Consider the following 23,593-nt stretch of genomic DNA (forward strand, 5'->3'; position numbering starts at 1 on the left):
AAGGCTTGTGTCTTAAAGTTGTAGAACAGCTTTTTTAAATGCCTCATGGAGTCAAGTAACCTGAGGAGCAGAGATCATTATATAGTACCTTTTCAAAATCTGGTTCATAGAAACATATGTGCCGTAGCATCATGAACTGGCTGTATGATAGCTGCCGTTTGAGGGGGCAGAATGGAACCTTTGCGCGAGGAACAGAGTGTTCTATTCAGTGTCCCTTCTGAAAAGAGACTAGATAATTCCTCATATATGCGCTCCTAGAAGTAAACCTTGAAAGGATCTGCACAATGACTAAATTTAATTGAGGCTCTCAATCTGTTGATACAGGCCTACTTAACAAGAATTTCATATTCTACAAGTGAGCCCTTTGACAAATCATCCATGTATCTTTTCCATAAAAACGAATGGTTTAAAAATGGGTTGTTATTCAAGATATAGAGGTAGCCTACATAGTTAGGAAGCATGGTGCAATCCCTTTGATTTGCAAGTAGTAGGCTATTGGTTTTAAAAAACATAATAATTTTCTTTAACCTCCAAATTGGCCAGATCAGTAATACATTTGGTAGGAGAATAGAGCAAATCCAATGTAGGCTTAAGAAATATTCCAGGCGGATAAGCCTTCCTTATGAGAAGTTTGCGGACTTTGCACTGATAGAAGTTTCATCAAGGGTAGCCAAGATAGTGTGTGGTCCCCGCAAAACATTACATTACATTTATTTGGCAAACGTTTTTATCCAAAGTGACGTACAAAAAGTGCATTTCATGGTCATAGACAACTGCTAAACACAGGTTCAGTAAGGTACAGTACTTATTTTGTACAGCTATTTCTAGCCAAGAACACAGTTCACACAGTGAACACTATTCTGACCTAACCTCTGCAAAGCCAACGAGGCAGAAGAGTAAGCTACAGTATTAGGACAAATACAAATTACTAAAAGGTGCTGGGATGGGGCAACATGTAACAAGTGTCATGAAAAGGGTTTTTTTTTTTTAATTAAAAAAAAAAAATTTTTTTAAAGAGTGAAATATACAGCGTGGTGGTGGTTAGTCTAGGTATAGCCTGAAGAGATGAGTCTTCAGGCCACGGCGGAAGATGGGTAGTGAGGGGGAGGTTCGGAGAGGGACGGGGAGTTCCTTCCACCGCTGGGGAGCTAGGGTGGAGAAGCTCTGTGATCCCTTTGGGCGGGTGGGAGGGGTTACAAGGCGCCCTGCTGCCGCAGAGCGGAGTGGTCGAGCAGGCACATATGACCGAGTCACGTCCTGCAAGTAGATGGGGGCTGTCCTGTTGGCAAACTGCAATTAACAGTGTATCAGTTGATTTAGGCTATTAATTGACAGGCCAGCTGTGGTTGGATCAAGTGTGATTGTAGCTTGATCTTTACCGTGCTTTTGCATTAGAAATCTTTGTGCTTCCTGTGTAATCTTAAGAGGCCAGTACAGTCATGTGACTGTGAGTTCATACTGGGTGAGTGCCTGTCAGGCCAGGCCACAGATCGCTGCATTAGAACAGGGGTTTTGTTCCTGTTCCCGTAGAGAAGTAGGGCATTACAGTCTCTTAAAGACTGTAAATTTATTCTCTCAATGTTTGATTCACATCGCCATGTGTGTTTTTCTAATGCATGAAAGAACACGTCTCTTGTGGCTCCTGGTGAAATTCCGCTGTGTCTTAAAAACCTCCCAAAGCCCTTTTTTAAATCCCTTGAGGTGAAATTGTATTGTACTGGCTTTTGGCAAAAAAAAAAAGGGAGCGGATACACTTTCATCGCAAAATGACTGTTCAGCCATAAATTGGTGCAGTTCTCATGTGCATGAAAACCTCCAATCTTTCATTGAGTGCAGAGAATACGGGCCTGTGTTTCTGAAATACTACACCTTTGCTTCTAATAAGGCTGTGAATCCCAGTGCTGTTTCGAGTGCCGTACACGACCATACACTAAGCGACTGTGGAGACATATTGGAAATTTTAAAGAGCCACAATGCCTGGTCTACCTAGAAACGGGCCATTGTTTTTTTTTTCAGACATGAAAGGTCTCAAGGTAGTGATCACTTACAAACAACTGGCTTAGGAGGAGGGTGGCAAAAAATTGTGGGTGTTACAGCAAGGCCAGCCTGGTCTAAATGCTGATTCCACATTCTCATTCCTGCATAGAAATCCCGGGGTTGATGGAGACTTTAATGGAGTCTGCAGTCAGGGAAGGAGGGGAAAAAAGGACAAAGAAAAATAGCCGGGCTGATGTGGAATGCATTTCCCAAGCTGAATTAGAGGGCCGTGAGTGATGGATTTGTCGCTGTGCAGTGTGACAGGCTGCCACGCTCCCTCCCCCATCTCGCGAGCCCCCTTCGAGGCCCTGTTAACCAGGCCCCCCCCTTCAGGTTAGGGCTCAGTCACATTCCAGTCATGTCACAGTGTGAGCAATGCAGGCCTGTCCTGAGACGCCACTCTTTCTGTTTTTATTACTGCATTCTGCATCAGTTTTTAACGCAGGACTGCCGGTATAGCGAAATATAACATTCGATAAAATGGCGTATGAACACTTTTAAAGGTAGTAATGTTATTTGTTTTCCTTTTTTAAATTTTCCTTTATGTTGATACATTACTTTTATTTTATTACTTTCAGCTTGTGTGAAATTTCTTTATGTATTTCTACATTTTTAACAAGAGAAAACTTTATTGTATTTATTTTACTCCACATTTGTTTGGATTGTGACATACTTACAGTGCGTGTGATTATTATTCAGGTCTACGCTCAAGGCTTAATTAGCAGCTGGTTCTGTTGGTAGACAGGAAAAAATCCTGACTTTAGTGTTCCGTGGCCAAACCCTGGATTTAAGGCGTTTTAAGTACGGATAAATTTCAGCTCATGTTGGCTCAGCTCCCTTTGCAATTGTGTTTATGTGGAACTACAAGCGTCGGGCAGCGCCTGAGAAAATCCCCTGCAATATGAGATCTCATCTGAAATGTTTTCCCCCGAAAAATCCCTCAGAGAACAGGCGCTCCCACAAACCCAGTGGCCTTAGCATCCGTCCGTCTCCCTGTGCCCGTGTTGACGTGACCCTGTATCTGCACCAACAGGACTGGTGGGCTGGCTCAGGCAGCAAGGTTCAAGGCAGCTCACTGGGGTTTTGGCCCGTGTCATTGCGTCAGAGGTGCCGAAGAGGTCATCTTTTGATTGTGATTGGAATAGATGGCCGTGTCATCATTAAACCGACCTTAAAGATTATGCTCTTTTTTCTCCACTGCGCAGGAAAGAGAAATTGCTATCCCATCGCGTACCTTCTTTACCTATGTATTTATTTCATTAACTCCAATCGCATTCTGTTATCCCGCAGAATCGACTGGGGTTGCTGCATTATGGGCTCTGGCCGGTCTGTTTGTCAGCTGTAATTGCTCCTGGAAAGAGAAAATATCAGTCGTGCCAACGGTAGCCTATTTGAAAGCTCGCCGTGAGTAGCTTTATTGTACCTGCGCTGTGCTCAGAATGTGTCGACTCGAGATTTCATTTAACCTTTTAACACCTGCCTTTGCGCATGTTCCTTTTGTGTTTGTTTCAGCTAAATTAGTGGTTTTAATTTTTATCTTTTGTCTCAAAAAAAAGACTGCTTGCACCTTGTGACCAGACATTTAGAGCGTTTCTTTTCTACTCCAATCCCTGAATGATACAGGGGCTCGATCCTGTTGCCTTGATAGGAATGGGGGGGGGCGGAGAAAAAAATGGTGGCAATGCTGCTGAATCTCAAGCTGCTTGGGGAGGCGGGGGGTGGGGGGGTGGTCTCCCAGCCTTTCCCAGACGCTACCTGCTCATGTCAGTGATTGCGGCCTGACCTTTGGCCGGAAGGAGCAGAGGTACGTCGGAATTAATTAGCGGCTCCGGTCTCGTATGGCCTCCAGGTCTCCCGTCGCTAGGAAAACAGGTCCCTACCCACCGTCATATAGTACAACAGGACAAGGAGAGCACGGGTGGCAGGTTGTAGTGACCAGGCTACAGGCGGAGAAGTCACGTCAGGGACTAAAGGGTGCAGGGAAAAACAGGGATTTGTAGAATGGCTCAGACAGCAATGGGTGATGGGTATTTTACCTGTGTCACAGCGAGAAGGTTAAAGTCTGTGGCCTGCTGTCAGTTTTCTTCTGCCAAACGGTCAGATCGGTGAGGGCTTTTTGGCTGATTTAATCCTGTTTGCAACGACTGTGTTTGGCGTCCAAATTAAAATTTTTTTTAAAACAGTCTTACAATTAAAACAAAGAAAATAAAAATCTGTAATTTCACTGAAACAATAGTTTTGCACTGCACACAGAAGGTTTGCATTATACAGTGCACTCAGACATGGTAGCCGAAAGTGTTTGGTTTGAAGAAACTGACAGGTAAGCATTTTTTCCCTGTTTTGTTGCCGGCATTAGTTTTATAGTAGCTCCTGTTCATAACCAGTAAAAGGGCACTAGGCTGCCTGCCAGTGAAAAAATTCTGTTTTCTGAGTGGAGAAATTTAGCTTGCACATCAAGCAGGCACCGTAAACAATTAGGATGATAAAAAAAAACCTTTCAGCTTTTCAGTTGTGCTGTTGTTGTTTTGGTTATTTCTCCAGACAGCATGCTGCTATGAGCTAGCCTTCTGTAGTCCTTCACGATGACAGAAACGGCCAAGCTCATTGTACAACGAGGATCACCCAGTTGATTAGAGAAACCTAACCTGCCCTAATGAGCATTTGGCTACTACATAAATTTAATGACCTGTGAAATAAATGCATTGGTTCCCATTGCAAATGAATGTTAAGTGGTGTGTTATACAAGCCAGGGATATGTGGTGTCATATAAATGAAAGTTTTTTTTTTTCCTGGAAGAACTGCAGGCTCACACAGGTCCGTGTGCTCACCACGGGTCCTTTAGTTCATACACCGGCTCTCTTTCTGGAAACACACGCAGTACGACGGTAATGAACGAATGTCATGCCAGCAGTTTATTAAACGTAACCAGGAGACATCGCACGGGGGAGTTCCCTCCGCGTCTTCGCTGAGAAGCGGCCATGTGGCGCGGCGCTGAAGCGGTCGCTCCGCGCGGACTGGCACGTTTAATCAGAGTGGCTTGTGAAATGCTCACAGCGGGGTACGAGCGCGCGAAAAAGAGGAGCCCAGAGCTAGCCAGCTGTCCAGGAAAACTGAGACGGGGAGCGAAGGGGAGGGGGGGCACGGCTGGGCAAACGGAACGAAATAACACCCTGGTCCCGTGCCAGCGTGACTTAAAGTCGGGCGCGTTCGTGCGCGTACGGGCCGCTCGCGGACAGGCTGGCCGGGGGATCCTAAAGCCCCTTCATTTCCCTTTGTGTCTGTGTCCCGCAGCCCCGTTTAATGTTTTAAAACTATGCCTTTTTTTATGGCAGACCCGGGTCCCCAGGCCCGGCCGGCCGTCTGTCTTTTATTGATGTTGCGCACCGAGTTATGAGCAGATATTTTAATATTCAAGTAACCTTCCCGAGATAGCGGGGGCGAGCACGAGCATGCATTAGCGGTGCACCCTTTTTTAAAGTCAGTCTGTGCCTGTTCAGAGAAAGGAAGGCCGCTGTAGCATTCAATCATCGCATTTATTGTTGAGCAGCATTTTATCTTTTCCCTATTCAAAACCGAAGAACTGCCACCATCCCATCCTGTGCAATCAGCGGAGAGGGGTGGGGGATTAGTGCTATTACCCTTCTGGAATGCAATACCAGATATCACATACCACAACAGAGCAGGAGAGATGGGGAACCAGTAACTGCTGCCAAAACGAGGAAGCCGGTAATCTCTTCCTTGTGACACCAGAGCTAACCAACAGCTTTGAATGTGAGATGGACTTCCTCTTCATTCTGAGCCAATCAGTACTGATTGATGAGGTGTATCTGTGGTTCAAACACACAGGAAACAGTGTTGTGTAGGGCTGGTAGAGTTTGCTTCTCTTCCCGTAGCTCTGTATCGTGTCCTCTGTTCCTGATCAGAATAGACTCCTAGGCCCGAGACAAAGCCAGGCCTCGCCACTGTTGATGAATCCTGCATCATCAGAGTGTTTGTTTTTTATGCTGCAACGCGCCTTTGAAATGAGGCAAATTAAACTCTCTTCACTCCACTACTTGCGGCAGAAGATTCTGAGCTAAAAACTAAACCAGCTGGTCATTTTCCTCAGAGAAGCCTCGAAGAAGGACCAACTTGAGACTTCCCTTGCATTTAATCAGTTTGATACAAACTCAACAAACTGATTAAATGCAATTGAAATTTATCAAATTTTATTTTAAAAGAATTAAAGGAAAGGTAATTATTACCTCCATGCATTATTAGTGACAATTAACACAAATGAATTAGTATTCATTCATGATATTATCCATGTTATCATTTATCATCCAGTGTCCTGTTGTTTGTTGAAAACCCTCATCCACCTCTGAGGTAGATAACCCAGAAAGGCATATTATTTATGGATAGCATCACTACAGCACACATCTAGCCCATGTCATTATTCTCTGTAGAGTTCAGGAACAGGTCAAATGTAAAGTGCTGGGATGGCTAAGACTCAACAAAAACATGAGCACGGACATGCTCAGGCTCTTTCAGCACTGCTAAGCATAGGGATAGGGCGGGCCTACTTGAGTCTGCCTTGATGTTTTTTGACACAGTCATACATTATTCATTCTAACAGGATGGGATTCAGCAGTCTTTCATACTACCAGTAAAGAAGGAAATAACTTTGAGGCAAATGGCGTGATTGGAGTGGCATTTTGAATTACTACTGATGCCATTTTCCATCTCTTATCATCTGCTGCTGTCTGTATTTCCTGAAGTAAATCAAGACTTTAAAAAAATCAACCTGTTCATTATCAGTGCAGAGAAAATTGATGCAGTGTTGTAATTTGTGCTGATGTATTATTCCTGTTAGTGTTAAATAATCTGTAATTCTGTATCGCTAGCTAGCTATATTATCTGCAATTCATTTTTCACCGTGCTTTTAACACAGGATTCAGATCAAAGATTCTGGTTGCCGCAGAAATTAAAAAGAGCTTCAAAATGAATTAAACATACGCAAGTTGTAAGTTTGAAAAACGTCAAATGTCCGTTTTTTTCTTTCTAATTGATTCCGCTGGAAAAAAAGGAAATTGTCAGGCCACAGTTGGTGTGAAGTCTGACCGCGGTACACCAGTTGGCCTGCCGCTGCCAGGTCCCCGTGGCCTCCTTCACAGATGCCCCTCTCGCAGTTTAATAGACGGAATACGTGAGAGCACCCATGAGCTTTGTGTAATCATTCAGCACATGTTCTCTCCTTGGCCGCTCCGCTGCAGATGGCTCGCGGTTTTCAGCCAAAGACAACCACCAGTATGCTTGTCAGGCTAATGGCACCTTTTATAACCGCCGTCAAATTAAAAGGGCCTATTTGTTTTAAAGGCTGTTTAACCTGAATGCATCTTTAGCACATAATTGTAGGCGTCATCTGGCCTGCCAAAAGGTTTTAATGGCGTGCATTAAGCAAGGGTCTGCGCAGTCTGTTCAACCCTAACGCGAACAGATCTTTTAGAAGTGACTGTATGGTTGTTTCGGGCCTGGCCAACCAACATTTCCACGTCTCTTTGGCCCGTCCTTGCTTTTCCGTAGGGGATCGATCCAGTTTTATTCCGCTCCCCCCTAAAACCCCACACCCCTTTTTTTTTTGTCGTCCTATGATTCTCTCTTTGTCCCCCTGAATAGATGTGCCATTGTTGGGGTGACCTCTGATGAAGTGTGCGGTTTCCAGCTCGGGGTATTTAATGACAGCCCAAATGAAAAGTGGATGACTAGGAGCGGAGATAATAAAGTGAGGACAGTCACAGACAATGCGTCCTCCAGAGGCACGGGCAAGGAGGTGCGGAGCGCGATCCATGGAAAATGCTTACGCTGCTGAAAGATTGCACCCTGGTGTATATCCTGCCCTGTGCTGAAAAAGAGAGCATTCTGCCCTGTTTATTCAGCCATCAGTCAGAGCCACACTACCAGCCTTCACCTGAACCCTGCTCACCACAATTTCTATCCAGCTTTTATACCTCAGGAAATGTATGTATGTATATATATACACTCACCGGCCACTTCATTAGGTACAACTGTTCAACTGCAAACTGCACCCGTTAATGCAAATATCTAATCAGCCAATCACGTGGCAGCAACTCAGACGATCTGCTGAAGTTCAAACCAAGCATCAGAATGGGGAAGAAAGGTGATTTAAGTGACTTTGAACGTGGCATGGTTGCTGGTGCCAGACAGGCTGGTATGAGTATTTCAGAAACTGCTGATCTACTGGGATTTTCACGCACAACCATCTCTAGGGTTTACAGAGAATGCTCCGAAAAAGAGAAAATATCCAGTGAGCGGCAGTTCTTGGGCAAAATGCCTTGTTGAGGTCAGAGGAGAATGGCCAGACTGGTTGAGCTATAGGCAAAGAACTATTTAACTGGCATTGTTCTGGTACTCAGACAGGCAGTTGATATTGTACATCAACTTGACATGGGTACACGCAAACCACCGGGTTCATCTCCAAAGAATGCCGTGAGGAGTTTAAATTTATATAAGAGTGTAGAGCCCCATAATGTTTGGGACAAAGACATATTTTTCTGGATTTGTTCTGTACTCCACAGTTTGTATTTGTAATCAAACAATTCACATGTGATTAAAGTGGAGATTCTCAGCTTTTATTTAAGGGCACTTTGCTTCAATGTGGTTTCACCATGTAGAAACTACAGCACTTTTATATATAGCCCTTCAATTTCAGGGCACCATAATGTTTGGGGCATATTGATGTTATGTAAATGGAAGTAGTCATGTTTCATATTCTGTTACATATCCTTTCCATGTAATTCACCAGGGGCTGAGCATCTTCTCTGCAGCCATCCTGCTTGTTTCGGGGGCTAGTTGCCTTAAGTTTTCTCTTCAGCTTATGAAGCATGTTCAGTTAGATTCAGGTCAGGTGAATGATTTGGCCAGTCAAGAATTTTCCAGTCAAGAAATTTTAAAAACTCCTTTGTTGCTTTAGCAGTATGTTTGAGATCATTGTCTTTCTGTGGGACGAAGTGGCATCCAATGAGTTTGGAGGCATTTGCTTGAACTTGATTGGAACAACAGTGTAGTCAACTCAACACCATTGCCTAGACTGGGATATGATTGTAGACTAATTTTTAATCCTTGTTTTTCTTTTCCAGTAGTCACATACTCAGCAGAGATCTTTTTATCCTATTCTGACCAATTTTCCCCATTTCCTCACTTAAACATGAATTTATTCTTCCTTACCAATAAAGATATGACTAGCTGCTGAACACAGCAGACAGACTGATTAGCCAAGACCCACAACTACCACAGGCGAGCACCCTGGGATTGCCTGATGTTTTTGTGTCACCTGATAATACAAATTAAGCTGCCAGTCAATCTCCAACTTAAATTAAAAAAGGAAGATATGAAAAGCACCCTTAATGAACTAGCATGTGGTGGATGAGAGAAATCTGGAGTTAGACTTTTCTCTGGTGATGGTAAGGATTAATGACACCTCATTTCAGCTGGAGTTGTGTGGAAGACAGCCAGTTTACAAACCCCAGGATAGAGAGATTAAACACAGGTGCAAATAACACCAGCTGTAGGCTATTAAATAAAGCTTCTATTGATTTAGCTCGTGTCACATGCATCCTTTAATTTTTTAATTAAAAATATATATTTATATAAAATATTTATTTAAAAATTACATCTGTCACTGCATAATATCCAGTTAGGACACCATTTTTCAAAATGGAGACTAAAAAAAGGATATGCCTCACTGTATGCCTTTTGTCAGTTCAAGCATCGATGTTTGACTCAAATAGATATTCCAATGGGGTTGGGTCTTGGCTATTTTAGGAATGGAGACAGTGGGCATCGTGGTTCCGTCTTTTGCCATAGCTCTTGTTGATGTCCATTGTGACCTTTGAACTATGAAGCCAACATGCAGGCTCCTGCATTGCCACCTAAGTCTGCCTGCATTTATCCTGGAAGCGCTGTTCTGAGTAACAGCAGTCAAATGTATTTGTACTGTTTTGTTCATTTTCTTCTTTTATTATAGGGCTCAAAAACTATGACAGCACTGTGTAGCTTGCTTTCTTATTGTTCTAACTTTTTCTCTTGCATCTGTTGACATTCGGCATAAAAACATGACAGTTGCATTTGATTCTTTTTGTTAACCCCTTGAATTCAAATACAGATCGCTGTGAGTGAAAAGGAAAGAATAAGATTCTGCTTTTTTTTTTTTAAGAATCCGTGCCGAAAACAAAGGCTAGTCTGTGCAGATTTTCTATGAATGTAGCCTAATTCATTTCATTTTCTTTCACACATCTTTTCTGACTGTCAGGCTGAACATGAACAATGTGGTGATTTTTCAAGTCAAAACTGGAGATTTTTAAAGCAGACTGCTTTTATAGCACTCACAGTCTTTCATAGTATGCTGTTTTTTTCTCAGCTCTCTCTTAAATAGCTTTCTCAGCATGTTTGATTTTTTTTCCTCCAAGCTTTTGTCAGCAGTGTGAAGTTTTGATTTTTGATAATAAATCAGTCTCTGAGGTGTAGGAGAGCAGACAGGCCAATGTCATTAGGATAGTACACAGCTCAGCAGATGTTACAGTGCTAATTAGCACTGGGTGTTTGTGTGATGTTTTTGTAGATCATTTCATTTGAAGCTTGTGAAAAAGTTTTCCTTCCTCATCATTATTCATGCATAAATTTTAGGCAAAGAAAAATGTAAATCATCTTCTTCAGACATACAATAAAAACCAAGCAGGGGGAAAATATGTACTCCCTATTTATCCTGAAAGGTTAATCATTCCCTGTAGTTAGAAATGTTTAAGGAAATGTGCTGTTTATTTTAAGAATCATCTTGTCATGCTCTCAATGTCCAACTGTATGGAGGACGTACAGAATAGACTGTCTAATTGAATGAATATTTTGGGGTATTCCATAAACATTTGTGCCATATTTATGAATTTGTCCCCAGGGGAATTAACCTGTCAGTCTCTCTGTGCTCACACACACACACACACACACACACACACACAGCCTTCACTCGTCTGTATTCACCCTATTATTCCCGTGGATCTGGTTAATAGATACGAGTTAAGTGGTTATTTTGGTTGGCCAGGTAACTCAACACCCTCCTTGCCTTTTGAGTGGGCCTCTGACTTGGAGTAGCCCTGTGAATGGAGAAAGTTGGATATAGCCTAATCATGAGGAGGGCTTTTCATTTTTCCCCCCTCATCAGCTTGAGTTACTCTGGCGTTCTGACAGATCGGTATTTCAGAGTCCTCCAGTTCCACATATAAATATGCGTATCCACATTCCCATCCCCCCCTCCCTGCATAACATTGTATGGTACCCCACTGTAACAGTGGTTCCTTCTTTAATTAAAACCAGGCCGCAGGGGAATGCAGATGCCCATTGTACTCTTTGACTTTGTGGGCCCTGTGCTGTTGAACTATGTTATTTCTTTTTCCCATTGGTTGTGGTCCCTGAGTGTGGAAAGGTGTGGATCAGTATCAGTTATTCATTCAGATACGAAGTAGTAGGCTATAGCGGTAGGATACTGTTTGCTCATATAAATATGCCGATCTTCCACGGACCGTGTAGGGTGAGATGGGGTAAAAGTGTCCTGGGGGTATAAATGAAATGATTTCAGATCTCTGACAAGTCGATATAAATTAGCTGTGTTTATGAGTACTTGCCGGTTATCTGCCATTCTCTGCTTCGATCTGTGCTTGCTGGGGTTTGACATGCAGAAAATTGTGGACTTGTCAGTTATGAAATGAAATTCCAATTTTATCAACGTAACACAAAAACATAATGCATTAATTGCTGTGTACTACTGTGGCTAGGCCTATAACATATTTAATGCTGCCATACTGTACAGTGTAGCCTATATGAAGCAGAGGTTGTACAAAAACAAGCTGTTTGGATGCACAAAAGATTTCATGCGTTTCCAGTGGAGCAACAAGAAAGCAATATGGAATTGGCAGAACACAAACTTGAGCAGAACTGTGGAAAAACATTCAAGGCAAATGACTTTACTGGTGGGAAAAATGAAAGCGATATAGCCCTTATGAAGACAATTTTAACAACACAGTAAAGTTTTTTCCTGTTATTCTGAAATTGATTCTGCTGTTTGTGGATTTTGCTGGGGTTTTTTTGTTTTGTTGTTGTTTTTGAGAAGTGGGTTAGGCTTGTTCTTTTTCCTGGATTGTGCATTCATATGTTTAAAAGACAGAATAGGTTTGGCTCATCATTGTTAGCTGTCTGTACTTGCATGCATTATGCTTCATTACCTCCAAATCTCCCCATACTGCTAGCATATATGCTAGGTTTATCATGCTTTGCTATGTAAAGTTAAACTTATAATAATTATAATATTGACCTAATAATTCTAATAATTAAATAACTTGATAATTTTTCTATGAAGTGTGTGTGGATTTTTCGTCATATCACCCTACTCCTGACAATAAGTGGGGCTGGGCTTGTTCAGGACTTGGGTTCGAGGTGTCCTTGCAGTTAATCATTAACTGCAAGAAATTATAGAAATACCCAAATTATTTATACGTGTGTGAAGTGCATGGAATTATATGGAATTATATAGGACGGAGTGTAGCACAGTGGGTAAGGAACTGGGCGTGTAACCGAAAGGTCGCAGGTTCGATTCCCGGGTAAGGACACTGCCGTTGTACCCTTGAGCAAGGTATTTAACCATAATTGCTTCAGTATATATCCAGCTGTATAAATGGATACAATGTAAAATGCTATGTAAAAGTTGTGTAAGTCGCTCTGGATAAGAGCGTCTGCTAAATGCCTGTAATGTAATGTAATGTAATATGGTAATCGAGTAAATCATTTTTAAATGTAATTAAAAAAACGTATATTACTCAAATATATATTGCATATTGCTCAAGTCGTCTAAAACCTCACTTTATACGTATTCCATTAAGGAACTTTCTTGACTTTAAAACTGAGTTGTAATTGCACTGACATCACTTAATATTTTATGAAGCTGTGTAACCTTTTGTAAAAGGTTAAGATGCAGAATTCCACTCCCTCATAATCACTCCCTTTAATTTCCAGTCCTCGTGCGCGAACTCGCTTGGCTCTCGCCTGGAGTTGTGAATATTTCACTGAGAAAGGGGATGCCCTTTGATGCCTCCCGTTCTCGGAGTTTTGCTGCCGGAGACGTGCGTCGAGGCAGAACCCGATGTTAATGATGTGCGTCGCGCGGAAAAGCAGCGGGTCGCAGACGGTTCGTCGTCAGAACGCCTGTCGCACCCCGCTCGGCTTTTCCCAACCCGCGGCGCGCTTCCCGCCCGTCAGGCCGATTTCATTAAACCCGCCCGGCTTTGAGACGGTGCCAGCGATCGGATGGGAGCAGCCGCAGACCGCGCGAGCAGCTTGGAGCTGTTGTGTCCCAGAGGTCGCCGGCTCCACAGCTAAGTGCGTTCTCTCTCCCCCTGCGGAAGACAGAAACCCACCAGCTCTGGGCCGGCTGTATATATGGCATTAGATTAATTTGTACCAAGCTCAGTCAGTCATTCGGCCACTGTTATTAACAGCAGGTCAAGTCCGAGCGGAGTAAAGTTTACGCCCCCCTCCCTACTTAAATTTTGCACCAGCCTTCGGTGAACGGCAGTTTATCAAGCCGGTTCTGCCACTTGCCTCCTATTACCACGGGCTCTTGGGCTTTTAATAAAGGCTGTGGGGCCAGCTATATATACTGATCTAGTGCACTGTGTCAGGTGGACTCTCCCAGGGGTGAAATAAAAGTCCTATTAACATGCTCCTCCTCATTGGTCCTGACAGCTTGATCAAGTAGCCTCCTCCTCAGATGACCTCTGCGCCACAGTGACAAGGAGGTGAGGCCAAAATGAATCGTTCGGTCATGTAATGGTCCGTTCGCTGCCGCCTAAGGGTTTTTTATTTTCTCGCGTTCATATTGTTGGTGAACTCTTGAGCTGTGTCAAGGAGAGAAAGCGAGCGTGTGCTGGGCTTCACGGGGCCCGGGGAACGCATTGTGTTTGTGCGAGGCGGTTTATACTCCGAAACGTGTGATGCTGTGATGTGTGACAAACGTGGAAGAAAGGAAGGGCTTTGCCTGCGTTTCCTCATTCTTTTTTTCCTGCAGTATTGTAAATGCCTGTGGAATCAGCTGCCCAATTGTCATTGCGTATCCATGCATTGGCCATATGAATTTAGGTTTGTTTGGTCCATTTATTGGCAATATAACTGATGCCGTGTGAAGAAGCTTTTTTGTATTCATCTAAAAAAATAGCAATATTTTTAACCTTTTTTCAATATACATGTTTTCTACTAGCTCTGAACAAACTCGCAATTTTAAAGAATATCGCACTGTCATGACTTCATTCATTGTAATCAAAGAGATAAGGACTTCGCCGTACGGTGTTCTACGTGTACATGCAGTTTCCCAGCTATGCATTCAGTTCGGTGCATGTTAAATGTTGAATCTGAAATATGTGGAAAAGTGTTGCTAATCCACTTGTCCCCTGGCATTAATGGCCACCATACAGAATTCAAACAAGGCATTGGACTGTACCAGTGACCACCCTGAAAGAGTGCTGTAATATCTGTTTGACATCCTGTGAAATATAAATGGCCCAGAGGTATAGGCCTAATTCTTTCAAATGCTGTCTGAATCTAATTATATGTCATTGAAGCCAGCTTATTCTTATGCCTTCTAGCTCTCATTGCTATATGAGTCACATGACTTCTGACACAAGGCTGACTTCTTCCATTAGGGCTCTACATAGAGAGTACGTACAGAGAGACCATCCTCTGCTTTTCTGAGGAGGCTTGCCAATTTAAATGATATATGGGTACATGCTAACCATATCCAAAGGCCTAGCACTTTATAAAATAGCCTTCTACGTGCATCTATAAACCTGTCAACTTTGATTGGGATTGGACATTGTCACACTATCACAAGTTTAGAAATGGAGAAATCAGGCAGGGGGATAGAAAACGAAAAATGTACTAGAGCAATAGGTTCAAGCTTGAAAAATAAAACATAAATATGGGGCATATTTCCACTCTATAAATTCAGAAAATTTTAGTTCCATTGCAGTACAACATTTCTGCCATGCACTCTCCTTGGATTATTATTCAGAGTGCTCCCCGAAGTGAAGTGTTTTGATAAATGGTGGCTTTTGTGCTTGAAGTTGATTTAAGAAGAGGGGCACTACAGATGTGAAAGTGAGACCAGCCACTGTGTGCATGTGGAACATTAATAGGTACAAGTCTTAGGCCATTGCCACTAGTGTTGGAAAACACTTAACCGTTCAACCCTCACATTGATGAGAATGCAAATAAATAGACTTTGCTGCATTGCCATTTGTTGCGGAAAAGGCATGTGAAAAGGATTTCGCTCTGCGGAGAAAGAGACAAATATTTGAAACCTGCGTTTCCAAAGAATATCAGGGGGATTTTTTGCCCCTGTTAAGGTGCGTGCGTACTGACCTGATATTTCCCAGATGGCCATCTCAAGCCAATTTTACAGTGTAAATGTTACTTGAAGACAGCATACTAATAAAACGCCCTGACAACAGAAGAGAGGCACTTCAGTACAACAGGGAGCAACCAGGCTGTTTTTCATCCGTTTGGAGTCTAAGTACAGTGGACGGTTGTTCCAGGCAATGTAACTTGGTTAGCAGATATCTGAGACTCTGTGAAGTTATATAATTTGCAAAAGCAGTGGATGCTGACCCAATGGACACCTGAGAGTTTCACCTTGTTTCGGTTAGTCGCGGGGCAGTTATGGTCGAAGAACAGGAGAGTGGAGTTGACAGTAGTTATAGCAGCATTATGTGCAGGGGGATTATTGCAAGCCCTGCCGGGAATTACAAGTAGAAGACATACCAGCTTGTGCAAATTTTGTTGGTCACATTACACCAACTACAAATAGCATTTCTCTTGCTGTGTACCTAATAGCACTTTTCTGCTTTATAATTACAACAGGGAAGCTTTTTCTGTTCCAGTTGCTGACATAGTATCTGACAGGGTACTTAGTGGTGGTCTGTGAAAGCAGTTATAAACAGAACTGTATCTGTAGCAATCTTCACAAACCTCAGCTCATAAATACATTTATGGATGGGAAATCTGTCCTTCCTATCCTGGCTTTTGATTGGTTGTTTCTGCATTTGACCACTTGACTGAGTAACTTTTCTTTTCCCAAATCCAGTTGTAAGTGTTTTGTGCCTGAAACTGATCAGATGAGCATTGCTTATTCTGTAATCTAGAATGTGAGCATCGTATGGCCTAATTAAAATAGTGTCTGCCTCTTTAAATGTGTCTTCATTTGCGTCTGTAAAATGATGACACATTTGGCTGTCATTAACTTAACACAGTGATCCCGAAGGCAGAAGGGATATTGCTGTTCAAGGAAAAATTCTCTGCATTTACTTGTATGTTGTTACTTATGTTTATGGTGACTGTATCAATACCAAATATTGCTTGGTTGATTTTAGTGTTTTAAATCAAGCCTGCTAAAACATCTGTCCTGCTTGGCAGAAATCTTCTCATTTACCATTACGATACAACTTCTGTCACGTATTTCATCCACATTTCATCACCATTATAAAAAGGCCTGTATTCAATCAACCTAATTTAGAAGTAAATGCAAGGGTTCCCATTTTTAGCTATGACAGTTGCAGTGATTGCTACTTGCTTAGGTTTGGTTGGTGGTAATGCTGTTAGTGCTGAGGGAGATGAAACCTAAACTTTTTCATTCATATCAGAATTTTTATATGGGGCTTTCAATTAAAGGTTTTTTTAAATGCTTGAGTGATTTTTGCACTGCTCTTGCACTACTACAGAATACATAATCCACACACGTAAACTTGGGAACAGGCAGCACTGCCTTCGTACCTGATTAATCTGTTGAGAAAACCAGGAGGGCAGTTGAACTGAAACTGGCGACAGGTTTGAATTATTACTTTTATCTTAATTGTTTGTTCGTCTCACCCGCAAGGAGGCTTGATTTGTGCCAGAGCTCACCTCCTCTGCAGTAGATACCCATTCACGGCAGAGGTGGTGATTCCTCATTCTAACAAATTTTATTTATGTTGGGGCCCAGTTTCCCCGGGTCAAATATAACACAGTGCTCTGGCTTATTGGCTCAAAACAGCACCACTGCATTGTACTGTTCACACGAATGTGGCAACAGTCCAGGGTTGTGTCGGGCCAGTAGGGCCTTATATAATGCCTATAGAGTGCCTTCGTTGTCTTATATTCAGTTGTACTTTCCAGAAAATTCCAGCATATACAGCAGCACGTAATGCAGAGATCTTTTTTTTTTTAAGACTCGCATGAGAACCAGTGTGTGCGAGCAGTATGATTCATCTTTTTTTCCTCTCTCATCTACCTGCAGGAGTTCTGTGGTCTTTGAAATTGATAGCTTTTACCTAGTACACTTTGAAATTCTATTTAAATTATATTCATTCAAACAGGAATGAATTGCAAAGTAACTTGCAAAGACTAAATGAGGTTTTAAAAAAGATGTATCTTTTACGTCCTTCCAGCGATATGTAACCATTAGAATACCTTCTCTTCTCTAGACAGTGGAAAGGGGTCTTTTATCGGACCTCCATTTTTTCTTTAACACAAATGCAGTGTTATCTTGACTGCAGTGAACTCCCCTCTGTCACTTAAAAAGGATTCTTTTTGTGGGGAAAAAATTCTCTGACAAGATGACGTTCCTTCATCAGCTGCAGGCAGTCACATTGAACATCTTTGTCTTTCTGTCCATTCAGGACACCCTGGTTCAATGGATGGGGCTTCAACTTGCCCCGGGGCCAGTCTCTGTTGGACAAGTGGAACCAGGTACCAGAGGGCATCGACATCCTCATGACCCATGGGCCTCCACTCGGTAAGCCGAACGCCACCAATCATACACCCATGAAATGTTCTGGTTTCAGTCTTATCACATGAATATATTAATTGATATCCAATTTTATCCTTCAAATGTTTAGCCTGCCATTCGAAAGCGTTTCAGTTCTGACCATGTGAATACTGCATACAGTCATTGACTTCCAAATGAATTATCTGAAGTGGTAAAAGGAAATCAGGCTCATTTTACGGTGCTGAGACTGACAGCTTTTTGATTGTGAATTCTGCTGCTGTCTTGCTTGCGTGCAATTTTACTTTTTTCTTATTTAAGCTCAGTTCTTTGTCTTGTTTTCTGAAGTCCTCTTTGCCTCCTCAGCCTTAGCACTTGGTCTGTAGCCTTGGTGTGATTCAGTGGAACTCTGTTTGCTGCCTTTGACTATTGAAACTGAGTTATTGTTCCTCTGTTCACCAGAGGAAAGCGTTTCAACACAGAAGGTTATAACTTTAGAATTGACTAGCTGAAAGAGTTGGAGGATTGAAGGGAACTGTATATTATTGCATGAACTACATCAACAGTGGAAAGGATGGGACACACACAACCTTTTGCTTGTTGCTTGGTCTACCCGATGGAAGTGTTTAGGCAGAGACACCGATCACCTATCATCATGCTGTTGATGAGATCGAAGACTTCTGGGACTGAAATTGACAGTGAGTCTCACCCTGTGTGTGTGTGGTGCAGGTTTTCGGGACTGGGTTCCGAAGGAGCTGCAGCGGGTGGGCTGTGTGGAGCTTCTCAACACCGTGCAGAGGCGAGTCCGGCCCAAACTCCACGCCTTTGGGGGGATCCATGAGGGTGAGAGCCACGGTCTTCCTGCAATGTATTGGTCCAAGCCAAGTCATATACATCACATCACTTGTGGTGTTCAGACAGTTTGAGGGCATTACTGTTCAGCAAATGGCAATGGCACAGCCCTTCTTATCTCATTTTTACCAAAACAACAAAAAAGAGACAATCTTTGCAATATTGCAAGGACAATACGGTTGTATTTGCAAAATTGCAGTGTCTATTGCAGTGTTTAAAAAATGTAATTAATGCTAAATATTTGCAACAATGCTAATAAACATGGAACAGGTTAGGACATACACAGAATGCCAGAGAGCAGTTCCACTTTATAATCAACAAATAGGAGAAAAAAGGGGGTTGTATGCCCTGCACGGTAAAATGCCCAATGTTAATTAAGCTCTAACAGAGTACATATGATCCAATAGGGACCATATGTACTCTAACAGTTTATTTAACTCTGAAAATTGTAGTGTGTGTACTCTGTTCTGCACTCCAGTGGTGTTGCACATAATGTTCACACCTGTGGAAATCAATAGCAGATAAATGGAAAAGTAGTAGGTTTTTTGTGGACATAATTGCATTATATTCCAGACAATGTTATAGAACGTCCCACACCTATAACACAACACCTAATCTAACATACACACCAAAAATAAGTAAATTAATTTAGTTATTTAATTAATTAATTAATTAATTCATAACTTAAATTAACTGTAGCTCTTCTGATCAACTATGAGGGGAAAACTGTGTGAACTGAGAATCTTTTCATCTGTGACTGGTGGATTGGAGCAAAGAATGAGGGGCGGACAAGAGGGTTTTCCCAAAATGGCCGGGCACAGTGAGGCAGTCCATCTGAAGAGAATGTTTAATCGCTCCAGGCCACACATTGGCCCACCCTTATTACCGGGATTACACCGCGGGGAGGTCGGCCGAACAGCAGAATGAATATCATATTGAGCTGTGGCCGCTAATCTGAGTTTCAGAGCCCTAATCTGCTTCTGGGCTAGAAACAAGCCCAGAAGGTCCTTGTTCTCCAGGCACATCATCGCTTATGCCTTTGTGTTTTTAATTAAAAACTGGCATCATGCACAAATAAAACTCCAGCTGGAGAGAACTTAACCAGGGGCAGAAGACTTTGTAGTATGTAATTGTACATGCATGTAACAAGCATGTATTTTCTATGCCAAGAATGATTTAAAGACCAAAAACTGTATGTCTTATTTGGTTTTATTTCAAATTAATTTATCAATTTAATTATAAGTAATTTACCACTGTTAAATAGGACAGTTTTTAGTTTGTGTTTTTCCCTTCATTAAAATCACACCAGAGACTCTGTCCTTCATTCAGATTATTTTCTGCTACCCCTAAACATTATTAATATGTTGTTTTGCAGTTTGTATTTAATTTGGGCGTGGTCTCTCTCCCCATGCAGGGTATGGCATTATGACGGACGGGTACACGACATACATCAACGCCTCCACCTGCACAGTCAGCTTCCAGCCCACCAATCCCCCGATCGTATTTGACCTGCCCAACCCTCCGAGCTCCTGAAATCACAGGGAGTGATGTAAATTTCCATTCTTTTCTAATGAGTCAAACATGCTAAATGTTCTTTCCAAAAAAAATAAGCTTTTGTAAACTGCTGGTACAAAAATACATAAAATTGTGTTTTAAAGATTGTGGTGGGAATGGGGAGGGGGGGTGTCAAGCCGTTGAAAATGGATTGGATCTATAATATGAAGCTTTGTGAATTTGTATGGTCTGTGTGTATATATATGTATATATATATATATATATTCATATATTCATATATATATACATATATATATTTATATATGTACAGTGAGCTCCATAGTGTTTTGCACATAGGCATGTTTGTTCTTGATTTGGCTCTGTACTGCACAATTTTAGATTTGTAATAAAACAATTAAAATCTAATGTGGTAATGTGCACAAAAGTGCATCTCAGCTTTTATTTAAGGATATTTTTATGAACTTTGGTTTCACCGTGTAGAAATTACCTCACCTTTTATACGTAACCCCCCATTTTAGGGCACTAATGTTTGGCACGTTAATATTATTTAAATGAAAGTAGTCATGTTCAGTATTTTGTTGCATATCCTTTGCATGCAATGACTGCTTGTAGTCTGTGACCCATAGCCATCACCAGGTGCTATATTCTCTGGTGATACTCTGTCATGCCTGTACTGCAGCCATCTGTAGCTCCTGCTTGTTTCAGGGACTATTTGCCTGAAGTTTTCTCTTCGGCATATTCAGTTGGATTCAGATGAGGTGAAGGACTTGACCAGTCAAGAATTTTTCAATTTTTGGCATTGAGAAACTTTTTTTGTTGCTTTAGCAGTATGTGTGGGATCATTGTGTTGCTGCAGGATGAAGCGCTGCTCAATGAGTTTGGAGGCATTTGGTTGAACTTGAGCAGATAAGATGCTTCTGTGCAGAGTTCATTCTGCTTCTGCTATCAGCAGTTACATCATCAATGAAGACAAATGAGCCAGTATCTGTGGCAGCCATACATTCCCAAACCCTAGCAACCGTACCACCATTTTTCACAGTTAAGGGGGGTGCATTTCCTTTTGGCCTTCATACTTTGCTCTTGCCAAAACTCTGATAGAAGTGAATCATGGTCTCATGTCCGCAAGATTTTTTTCCAGAGCTCTCCAGGCTCTTTTAGGTACATCTTAGCAAACTGTAATCTGGCCATTTTGTTTTTGCGGCTAGCTAATGGTTTGCATCTTGCAATTCTGGTCGTTAAGTATTCTGAGGACAGTACTGTCATATCCATGCCTGCCTCCTGAAGAATGTCTCTGATCTGTGAGACAGGTGTGTGGGCCTTTTCTTCATTGCGGTAAAAATTCTTTGGTCAACTGTCGGTCCACGGTCTTCCTTGGCCCACCAGTCCCTTTGTGATTACAGAGCTCACCATGTGCTCTCTCTTCTTAATGATGTTCCAAACAGTTGATTTTGTAAGCCTAAGGTTAGTTCTATGTCTGACTACTTTTTTCTTATTTCTTTGCCTCAAAGTGGTTTCCTTGACTTTCATTTGCAACTCTGGTCCTCATTTACAAACGACAATAACAGACACCTAAGGCAATCAAAAGCCTAGAATCATGGCTAGATACTGGAAACTTTCTTATACCTACACTAAGGAAGCAATTGAACACCTTGGCCAAATCAGAAACACCTGTGAAGCTGTTTGTCCCAAACACATTTGTCCGTAATTTCTTCATGGTGAAACCAAAATGTCTGAAAATTCCCATTAATAAAAGCTGCACTTTAACCACATTGGAATGACAAATGTAACATTGCAGAGTACAAAGCCAAATCAAGAAAAGAAAAAAAAGTATATGTCTTTGTCCCAAACATTATGGAGCTCACTGTTTATATATGCATTTTCTGGATACTTTGATATGAAATGCCATTGTAGGTTTTTTTTTTTTTTTTTTTTACGTTCCTTTTTTGAGGACAGTTAAGCTTTCTTTTGGCAGACAAGGAAACTGCCCTTAAACTAGCTTTACAGTATATTGTGAGAATGTCACTTCTGGTAGCAGAGAATAGGTCCCTTATTTATTTTCCGCGATGAGTGAGAAATGGAGAAATGCATTCAGAGGAACATCAATTACTAGATCAGGGAAGAATTGAAAAAGGTTACTGTACTGTGCGTACCTCGTTGGACAAATAATTTGAAGTGTGGCAAATGTACTTACATGATCTGACCTCTGCACTAAATTTGTGTGTATTTTTATAGCAAGTTATGAAAAGAATTCTGTTTTGTGTGTGTATGTGTTTACTTGTGTATGTGTGTGTGTATGTATGCATACAGATTTTAAACACACGTACACAACTGTACTTCACCCCTCTCTGTGCTTTCAATGCTGCCCGTCTCATGGCCGAATTTGCCTTATGCGCGCAAGAATTTCATCATCAGAAAGGGGCACTTTTACAAACCGACAGCCTTTTTTCTACACACCTGCCTGAACAAGGTTTAGTTGTCCTTTAAATCTTAAATATTATTGTATTTGTGTTTTTATTGTCTCTTTTTCTAATTTTGCACTGTGTGTAAATGCAATCTTGCTAGCACAATAAAACATTGCCAATAGTTGTTTCAACTTCGCCACTGTAAATGCTTCTTGGCTTTTGCTGACTTAGTTTCCTTGTTTATGGAAGTTTAGAATGGCTTCTTTTCTTTAAATGTATTGTGATATACATTTAGCTGCCTTTATATGCAAATAAAATTGCAAGATTTTTACTTATTAAATAGCTGAGTGTTTTTATGAAAATGTTTTATCCTATGTCAATATGATTTTGCATTCTGTTTCTTTTAGGGAGTTCCATTTACATACTAGTTGGAACTGATAACATTGGGAATATTTTTCTTGTAAGTTTGACCTGTAAATGAGAAGTGAATCATTTTGGTACTGAGGGTGTCACTGTATGTTTGCTTTATTTAATTGAAATTGATGTCATAGTTTTATGAAGACTTATAACCAATTACTTTGTATGGAAGTTGTTCTTCTTGGTTCTGTTCTCCCATTGTGTTTTCATTAGAAAAAGTACAAAAAAAAATTTGCCTGGGGGGGGGAATCAGTGTCCTTACCCTGGAGGACAAGCATTCTGGCATTGATGTCCCATGATGCTTAGCTGTGGCCTGGTTGTCTTTTAATCTCACAGATACTGTATAAAAACCTCCCATAATTAATATTCTTCAGGGAAAAATGCCTTGACATCCCTGTGTGTAATTGAGTGGACACAACGAGACTCTTGGTTCTGAAAACAATCTTGAAAGTGTCGGTGGTCATCTACAGTGTGGTGGCTTCAGCCCTGTTGGGTGTAATACACCTTGAAAGCCTAGTCAGATGATCAGATGACTCAT

At 41.6% G+C, this 23,593-nt stretch overlaps 1 protein-coding gene across 2 annotated transcripts in view; it reads left to right on the forward strand.

Annotated features, from left to right (window-relative positions):
- LOC135255261 (metallophosphoesterase MPPED2) overlaps positions 1-22,978 on the forward strand; it is a 53,835-nt gene extending 30,857 nt beyond the window's left edge. For both annotated transcript variants that reach the window (XM_064336188.1, XM_064336189.1), the window contains exons 5-7: positions 17,784-17,899; positions 18,599-18,712; positions 20,136-22,978. In XM_064336188.1, the coding sequence (XP_064192258.1) occupies positions 17,784-17,899; positions 18,599-18,712; positions 20,136-20,254 (349 nt within the window). In that variant the 3' untranslated portion in view covers positions 20,255-22,978. The remainder of the gene's footprint in view (positions 1-17,783; positions 17,900-18,598; positions 18,713-20,135) is intronic.
- The last annotated feature ends 615 nt before the right edge of the window (positions 22,979-23,593 follow it).

This window comes from Anguilla rostrata, chromosome 5 (genome assembly GCF_018555375.3).
Source record: "Anguilla rostrata isolate EN2019 chromosome 5, ASM1855537v3, whole genome shotgun sequence".
In the NCBI taxonomy this organism is placed as follows: domain Eukaryota; kingdom Metazoa; phylum Chordata; class Actinopteri; order Anguilliformes; family Anguillidae; genus Anguilla; species Anguilla rostrata.